General features: G+C 49.2%; 1 protein-coding gene across 1 annotated transcript; it reads left to right on the forward strand.

Moving 5' to 3' along the window:
• Positions 1–1471: 1471 nt before the first annotated feature.
• Positions 1472–9309, forward strand: LOC136177530 (mucin-5AC-like; the record flags this gene model as incomplete). The annotated part of the gene is made up of 5 exons (XM_065950957.1): positions 1472–2383; positions 4046–4733; positions 4830–5056; positions 5887–5990; positions 8829–9309. Coding segments are annotated over 5 exons (2412 nt in total), but the record flags the coding sequence as incomplete, so codon positions are not given.
• Between the last annotated feature and the right edge of the window lie 1253 nt (positions 9310–10562).

A 10562-nucleotide genomic window follows, 5' to 3' on the forward strand; every position in this document is an offset into this window, starting at 1 on the left:
GGCCCCACAAACCACCACAGCAGCTCCAACAACAACAACTGCAGCTCAAACAACAACAACAGCAGTTCCAACCACAACAGTAGCTCTAACAACAACCACAGCTGCTCCCACAACCATAACAGCAGTTCCAACAACAACCATCCCGGCTCCAACAACAACCACAGCCGCTCTAACAACCACAGCCGCTCCAACAACAACCACAGCTGCTCCAACAACAACAGCTGCTCCTACAGCCACGTCAGAAGCTCCAACAACAACCACTGCAGCTCCAACGACAACTACAGCTGCACCAACAACAACCAAAGCTGCTCCAACAACCATAACAACAGTTCCAAAAACGACCACAGCAGCTCCAACAACGACCACAGCTGCTCCAACAACAACGACAGCTGCTCCAACAACAAACACAGCATTTCCAACAACAACCACAGCAGCTCCAACAACCACCACAGCTGCTTCCACAACCACATCTGCTTCTACAACCACTACAGTAGCTCCAACAACAACCACAACAGCTCCAACACCAACAACTGCAACTCAAACAACCACAGCTGTTCCAAATACATCCACAGCGGCTCCAACAACCACAGCTGCTCCTACAACTATGACAGCAACTCCAACAACAACAACAATCACAACAGCTCCAACACGAACCATAGCTGCTCAAACAACAACCACAGCTGCTCCAACAACAACAGCTGTTCCTACGACCACGAGAACAGCTCCAAAAACGACGACACAAGCTTTAACTACAACCAAAGCTGCTCCAACAACCACAGCTGCTCGTACAACTCTGACAGCAGCTACAACAAACACAGTAGCCCCACAAACCACCACAAAGGTTCCAACAAGCACCATTCCGGCTCCAACATCATCCACAGCAGCTCCAACAACAACCACATCCACTCCAACAACAACCACATCCACTCCAACAACAACCAGAGCTGCTCCAACACCAACCACTGCAGCTCATACAATGTCGACGACAGCTCAAACATTAACCACTGCTGCTCGAACAAGGACTGCAATTCCAACAACCACAGCCGTTCCAATCTCAACCACAGCTGCTCCAACAACCACATCTTCTCCAACAACTACACCAGCCCCACAAACCACCACAGCAGCTCCAACAACAACAACTGCATCTCAAACAACAACCACATCTGCTCCAATAACATCCACTGCAGCTCCAACAATGGCGACAGCAGCTCCAACAACGTCAACATCATCTACAACACCAACCACAGCTGCTCCAACATCAACCACAGCATCTAAATCAACAACCACAGCTGCTCCAATGACATCCACTGCAGCTCCAACAACGATAACATCATCTCCAACACCAACCACAGCTGCACCAACAACAACCACAGCTGTTCCATCTACAACCACAGCTGCTCGAACAACCACAGCTGCTCCTACAACTATGACAGCAACTCCAACAACAACAACAACCACAACAGCTCCTACAGCCAAAACAACATCTCCAACAACAACCACAGCTGCTCCAACAACAACCACAGTAGCTCCTACAACAACCGCAGCAGCTAAAACAACAACCACATCTGCTCCAGTAACATCCACTGCAGCTCCAACAATGACGACAGCTGCTCCAACAACCACAGCTGCTCCTACAACCACGACAGCAGCTCCAACAACGACAACATCATCTCCAACACCAACCACAGCTGCTCCAACATCAACCACAGCATCTAAATCAACAACCACAGCTGCTCCAATGACATCCACTGCAGCTCCAACAACGACAACATCATCTCCAACACCAACCACAGCTGCACCAACAACAACCACAGCTGTTCCATCTACAACCACAGCTGCTCCAACAACCACAGCTGCTTCTACAACTATGACAGCAACTCCAACAACAACAACAACCACAACAGCTCCAACACCAACAATAGCTGCTCAAACAACAACCACAGCTGCTCAAACAACAACCACAGCTGCTCCAAAAACAACAACAGTAGCTCAAACAAAAACCACAGCCACTCTAACATCAACCACAGCAGCTCCTACAGCCACAACAACATCTCCAACACAAACCACAGCTGCTCCAACAACAACCACAGCAGCTCCTATAACAACCACAGCAGCTAAAACAACAACCACATCTGCTCCAATAACATCCACTGCAGCTCCAACAATGGCGACAGCAGCTCCAACAACGTCAACATCATCTACAACACCAACCACAGCTGCTCCAACATCAACCACAGCATCTAAATCAACAACCACAGCTGCTCCAATGACATCCACTGCAGCTCCAACAACGATAACATCATCTCCAACACCAACCACAGCTGCACCAACAACAACCACAGCTGTTCCATCTACAACCACAGCTGCTCGAACAACCACAGCTGCTCCTACAACTATGACAGCAACTCCAACAACAACAACAACCACAACAGCTCCTACAGCCAAAACAACATCTCCAACAACAACCACAGCTGCTCCAACAACAACCACAGTAGCTCCTACAACAACCGCAGCAGCTAAAACAACAACCACATCTGCTCCAGTAACATCCACTGCAGCTCCAACAATGACGACAGCTGCTCCAACAACCACAGCTGCTCCTACAACCACGACAGCAGCTCCAACAACGACAACATCATCTCCAACACCAACCACAGCTGCTCCAACATCAACCACAGCATCTAAATCAACAACCACAGCTGCTCCAATGACATCCACTGCAGCTCCAACAACGACAACATCATCTCCAACACCAACCACAGCTGCACCAACAACAACCACAGCTGTTCCATCTACAACCACAGCTGCTCCAACAACCACAGCTGCTTCTACAACTATGACAGCAACTCCAACAACAACAACAACCACAACAGCTCCAACACCAACAATAGCTGCTCAAACAACAACCACAGCTGCTCAAACAACAACCACAGCTGCTCCAAAAACAACAACAGTAGCTCAAACAAAAACCACAGCCACTCTAACAACAACCACAGCAGCTCCTACAGCCACAACAACATCTCCAACACAAACCACAGCTGCTCCAACAACAACCACAGCAGCTCCTATAACAACCACAGCAGCTAAAACAACAACCACATCTGCTCCAATAACATCCACTGCAGCTCCAACATTGACGACAGCAGCTCCAACAACGACAACATCATCTCCAACACCAACCACAGCTGCTCCAACATCAACCACAGCATCTAAATCAACAACCACAGCTGCTCCAATGACATCCACTGCAGCTCCAACAACGACAACATCATCTCCAACACCAACCACAGCTGTTCCATCTACAACCACAGCTGCTCCAACAACCACAGCTACTCATACAACCACGAAAGTAACTCCAACAACAACAACAGCTTCTCCAACACCAACCATAGCTGCTCCAACTACCACAACTGCATTTCCAAAAACAAACACAGCTGCTCCAACACCAACCACAGCTGCGACAATAAACACAGCTGCTCCAACAACAACCACAGCCGCGCCAACAACAACCATAGCTACACCAACAACCACCACTGCAGCTTCAAAAACAACCATACCCACTCCAACAACAACCACAACCGCTCCAACAACAACATCTGCTGCACCAACAACAACCACAGCTGCTCCAACAACAACCACAGCTGCTCCAACAACAACCACAACTGCTCCAACAACAACCACAGCAACAACAACCATAGCTGCACCAACAACCATCACTGCAGCTTCAACAACAACCACAGCCGCTCCAACAACAACCACAGCTCCAACAACACCTACAGCAACAACAGCCACAGCTGCTCCAACAACCACCACTGCAGCTCCAACCACAGCTGCTCCAACTACCACCACTGCAGCTCCAACAACGACCACAGCTGCTCCAACAACATCCACAGCTGCATCAACAACAATCATAGCCGCTCCAACAACAACCACAGCTCCAACAACAACTACAGCAACAACGACCACAGCCGCCCCAACAACAACCACAATTGCTCAAACAACCACAACTGCAGCTCTAACAACAACCACAGCTTATACAACAATCACAGCCACTCCAACAACAACCACAGCCACTCTAACAACGACCACAGCCACTCCAACAACAACCACAACTGCTCCAACAACAACTTCTGCTGCACCAACAACCACCACTGCATCTCCAACAATGACCACAGCTTCTCCAACAACAACCACAGCTGCTACAACAACAACTGCAGCTCCAACAACCACTGCTGCTCCAACAACAACCACTGAAGCTCCAATAACAACCACAGCTGCACCAACAACAACCACAGCTGCACCAACAACAACCACAGCTGACACAACAACCACAGCTGCTCCAACAACAACCACAGCCACTGAAAAAACAACCACAGCTGCTCCAATAACAACCACAGCCGCTAAAACAACAACCACAGCTGCTCCAACAAACACAGCTGCTCCAACTACAACCACAGCTGCTCCTTCAAGTATAAAAACAGCTCCAACAGGAACAACCACAGCAGCCTCACAAACCACCACAGCAGCTCCAACAACCACAGCAGCTCCTACAGTCACAACAGCAGCTAAATCAACAACCACAGCTCCTCAAACAACAAACACAGCTGCTACAACAACAACCACATCAGCTCCAACAACAACCACAGCAGCTCCAACACTAACCACAGCAGCTCCTACAACAACCACAGCTTGTCCAAAAACGACAACAGCAGCTCCAACTACAACCACAGCAGGTTCAACAACCACTGCTGCTCCTACAACTATGTTAGTAGCTATAACAACCACAGTAGCCCCACAAACCACCACAGTAGTTTCAACAACAACCACAGCCGCTCCAACAACCACCACTGCAGATCAAACAACAACTACATCCGCTCCAACAACAACCACAGCCGCACCAAAAACGACGACAGCTGCTCCAACAACCACCACTGCATCTCAAACAACCACCACTGCAGATCCAACAACAACTACATCCGCTCCAACAACAACCACAGCTGCACTAACAACGACGATAGCTGCTCCAACAACCACACCTTCAATTACAACCACGACAGCAGCTCCAACAACAACCACAGCTTCTCCAACAACAACCACTGCAGCTCCTACAACCACCACTGCAGATCAAACAACAACTACATCCGCTCCAACAACAACCACAGCCGCACCAAAAACGACGACAGCTGCTCCAACAACCACCACTGCATCTCAAACAACCACCACTGCAGATCCAACAACAACTACATCCGCTCCAACAACAACCACAGCTGCACTAACAACGACGATAGCTGCTCCAACAACCACACCTTCAATTACAACCACGACAGCAGCTCCAACAACAACCACAGCTTCTCCAACAACAACCACAGCAACAACAAACACTGCAGCTCCATCAACGACCACAGCTGCTCTAACAACAACCACAGCTGCTCCAACAACAACTACAGCTACACAAACAATAACCACAGCTGCTCCAACAAACACCACTGAAGCTCCAACAACAACCACTGCAGCTCCAACAACAACCACAGCTGCTCCAACAACAACCACAGCCACTAAAACAACAACCACAGCTACTCCACCAACACCCACAGCCGATAAAACAACAACCACAGCTGCTCCAACAACAACCACAGCTACAAAAACAACAACCACAGCTGCACCAACATCAACCACAGATGCGTCAACAACAACCACAGCCGCCCCACCAACAACCACAGCTCCAACAACAAAAAGTTCATTTCCAACAATAACAACAGCTTCTCCAACAACAATAGCAGCAGCTCAAACAACAACCACAGCAGCTCCAACAACAACAGCAGTAGCTCCAACAACAACCACAGCAGCTCCAACAACAGCAGCAGCAGCTCCAACAACGACCACAAGTGCTCCAACAACAACCACAGCATCTCCAACAACAACCATAGCCACTCCAACAGCAACCACGGCCTCTCCAACAACAACAGCAGGAGCTCCAACAACAACAGCAGGTCAAAAAACCTCCACAGATGATCCAACAACAACCACAGCCGCTACAAAAACAATAGCAGCTCCAACAACAACCACAGCTACTCCAACAACAACCACGGACTCTGCAACAATAACGGCAGCAGCTCCAACAACAACCAAAGCAGCTCCAACAATGACCTCAAGTACTCCAACAACAACCACAGCTGCTATAACAACCACAGCTGCTCCCACAACAACGACAGCAACAACAGCCACAGCGGCTCCAACAACCACCACTGAAGCTCCAACAACAACCACAGCTTCTACAACAACAACCACAGCAACAACAACCACAGCTGCTCCAACAACCACCACTGAAGGTCCAACAACAACCACAGCAACAACAACCACAACAGCAGCTCTAACAACAACCACAGCAGCTCCAACAATGACCACAAGTGCTCCAACAACAACAGCAGCTCAAAAAACCTCCATAGATGATCCAACAACAGCATCTCCAACAACAACCACAGCCACTACAACAACAACAGCAGCAGCTCCAACAACAACCACAGCTGCTCCACCAATAACCACATCAGCTCCAACAACAACCACAGCAGCTCCAACACCAACGACAGCTGCTCCAACAACCACTGCAACAACAACCACAACAGCAGCTCTAACAACAACCACAGCAGCTATGACAACAACAGAAGCAGCTCCAACAACGACCACAAGTGCTCCAACAACAACAACAGCATCTCCAACAACAACCATAGCCTCTCCAACAACAAGAGCAGGAGCTCCAACAACAACAGCAGGTCAAAAAACCTCCATAGATGATCCAACAACAGCATCTCCAACAACAACCACAGCCACTACAACAACAACAGCAGCAGCTCCAACAACAACCACAGCTGCTCCCACAACAACTACAGCAACAACAGCCACAGCTGCTCCAACAACAACCACAGCAACAACAACCACAACCACAACAGCAGCTCTAACAACAACCACAGCTGCTCCCACAACCATAACAGCAGTTCCAACAACAACCATCCCGGCTCCAACAACAACCAAAGTCGCTCCAACAAACACAGCCGCTCCAGCAACAACCACAGCTGCTCCAACAACAACAGCTGCTCCTACAACCACGTCAGAATCTCCAACAACAACCACTGCAGCTCCAACAACAACTACAGCTGCACCAACAACCATTACAGCTCCAACAACCACCACTCTAGCTCCAACAACAAATACAGCCGCTCCAACGACAACTACAGCTGCTCCAACAACAATAGCTGCTCCTACAACCACGTCAGTAGTTCCAACAACAACCACATCCGCTCCAACAACTACGACAGCTGCTCCAACAACCACAGCTGCTCCTACAACCACTACATCAGCTCCAACAACAACCACAGCTTCTCCAACAACAACCACAGCAACAACAACCACTGCAGCTTCAACAACGACCACAGCTGCCCCAACAACAACAACAGCTGCTAAAACAACTACCACTGCAGCTCTAACAACAACCACAGCCGCTCCAACAACAACCACAGCTACTCCAATAACAACCACAACCGCTAAAACAACAACCACAGCTGCTCCAACAACAACCACAGCTACACCAACAACAACCAAAGCTGCACCAACATCATCCACAGATGCATCAACAACAACCACAGCCGCCCCACAAATCATCACAGCTCCAACAACAACCACAGCCGCTCCAACAACAACCACAGCTGCTCCAACAACAACAGCTGCTCCTACAACCACGTCAGAAGCTCCAACAACAACCACTGCAGCTCCAACAACAACTACAGCTGCACCAACAACAACCACTACAGCTCCAACAACCACCACTCTAGCTCCAACAACAACTACAGCTGCTCCAACAACAACTACAGCTGCTCCAACAACAATAGCTGCTCCTACAAATACGTCAGTAGTTCCAAAAACAACCACAGCCACTCCAACAACGACGACAGCTGCTCCAACAACCACAGCTGCTCCTACAACCACGACAGCTGCTCCAACAACAACCACAGCTTCTCCAACAACAACCACAGCAACAACAACCACTGCAGCTTCAACAACGACCACAGCTGCCCCAACAACAACAACAGCTGCTCAAACAACTACCATTGCAGCTCTAACAACAACCACAGCCGCTCCAACAACAACCACAGCTGCTCCTACAACCACGTCAGAAGCTCCAACAACAACCACTGCAGCTCCAACAACAACTACAGCTGCACCAACAACAACCACTGCTGCTCCAACAACCACCACTGCAGCTCCAACAACAACTACAACTGCTCCAACAACAATAGCTGCTCCTAAAACCACGTCAGAAGCTCCAACAACAACCACAGCCGCTCCAACAATGACGACAGCTGCTCCAACAACCACAGCTGCTCCTACAACCACAACAGCAGCTCCAACAACAACCACAGCTTCTCCAACAACAACCACAGCAACAACAACCACTGCAGCTCCAACAACGACCACAGCTGCCCCAACAACAACAACAGCTGCTCAAACAACGACAACTGCAGCTCTCACAACAACCACAGCTGCTCCAACAACAACCAAAGCCACTAAAACAACAACCACAGCTGCTCCAATAACAACCACAGCTGCTAAAACAACAACAACAACAGCTGCTCCAACAACAACCACAGCTACACCAACAACAACCAAAGTTGCACCAACATCAACCACAGATGCATCAACAACAACCACAGCCGCCCCACAAATCATCACAGCTCCAACAACAACTACTGCAGCTCCAACAACAACCACAGCTATTCCAACAACCACCACTGCAGATCTAACAACAACTACAGCCGCTCCAACAACAACCACAGCCGCCCCAACGACCACCACTGCAGCTCCAACAACAACCACAGCTGCTCCAATAACAACCACAGCTACACCAACATCAATCACAGATGCATCAACAACAACCACAGCCCCTCCACCAACAATCACAGCTCCAAAAACAACTACTGCAGCTCCAACAACAACCACAGCCGCCCCAACAACCACCACTGCAGCTCCAACAACAACCACAGCCGCCCCAACAACCACCACTGCAGCTCCAACAACAACCACAGCTGCTCCTACAACAACGACAGCCGTTCCAACCACGACAGCCGTTCCAACAACGACGACAGCAGGTCAAACAACAACCACAGCTGCTCCAACTACAACCACAGCTGCTCCAACAACCACAGCTGCCCCTTCAAGTATAACAACAGCTCCAACAGGAACAACCATAGAAGACTCACAAACCACCACAGCAGCTCCAACAACCACAGCAGCTCCTACAGCCACAACAGCAGCTAAATCAACAACCACAGCTCCTCCAACAACAACCACATCAGCTCCAACAACAACCACAGCAGCTCCAACACCAACGACAGCTGCTCCAACAACCACTGCAACAACAACCACAACAGCAGCTCTAACAACAACCACAGCAGCTCCGACAACAACAGGAGCAGCTCCAACAACGACCACAAGTTCTCCAACAACAACAACAGCATCTCCAACAACAACCATAGCCTCTCCAACAACAACAGCAGGAGCTCCAACAACAACAGCAGGTCAAAACACCTCCACAGATGATCCAACAACAGCATCTCCAACAACAACCACAGCTGCTACAACAACAAAAGCAGCTCCAACAACAACCACAGCTACTCCAACAACAACCACGGCCTCTGCAACAATAACGGCAGCAGCTCCAACAATGACCTCAAGTGCTCCAACAACAAGCACAGCTGCTATAACAACAACTACAGCAACAACAGCCACAGCTGCTCCAACAACCACCACTGAAGCTCCAACAACAACCACAGCTTCTCCAACAACAACCACAGCAACAACAACCACAACAGCAGCTCTAACAACAACCACAGCTTCTCCCACAACCATAACAGCAGTTCCAACCACAACCATCCCGGCTCCAACAACAACCACAGCAGCTCCAACAACCACAGCCGCTCCAACACCAATGACGGCTGCTCCAACAACCACTGCAGCTCCAAGAACAACGACAGCAACTCAAACAACATCCACAGCTGCTCCAACATCAACCATAGCTGATCAAACAACAACAACAGCTGTTCTAACCAAAACCACAGCTGCTCCAAGAACAACCACAGCATTTCCAACAACAACCACAGCTGCTCCAACAACCATAACAACAGTTCCAAAAAGGACCACAGCAGCTCGTACAACAACACCAGCAGCTTCAACAACAACCACAGCATTTCTAACAACAACCACAGCTGCTACAACAACCATAACAACAGTTCCAAAAAGGACCACAGCAGCTCGTACAACAACAACAGCAGCTTCAACAACAACCACAGCATTTCTAACAACAACCACAGCTGCTACAACAACCATAACAACAGTTCCAAAAAGAACCACAGCAGCTCTTACAACAACCACTTCTGCTCCAACAATAACAACAGCTGCTCCAACAACAAACACAGCTACTCCAACACCAACCACAGCTGCTACAATAAACACAGCTGCTCCAACAACAACCACAGCCACAGCAATAGCAACCATAGCGGCACCAACAACCA

Source organism: Labrus bergylta, chromosome 22 (assembly GCF_963930695.1).
Source record: "Labrus bergylta chromosome 22, fLabBer1.1, whole genome shotgun sequence".
Taxonomy (NCBI): Eukaryota; Metazoa; Chordata; class Actinopteri; order Labriformes; family Labridae; genus Labrus; species Labrus bergylta.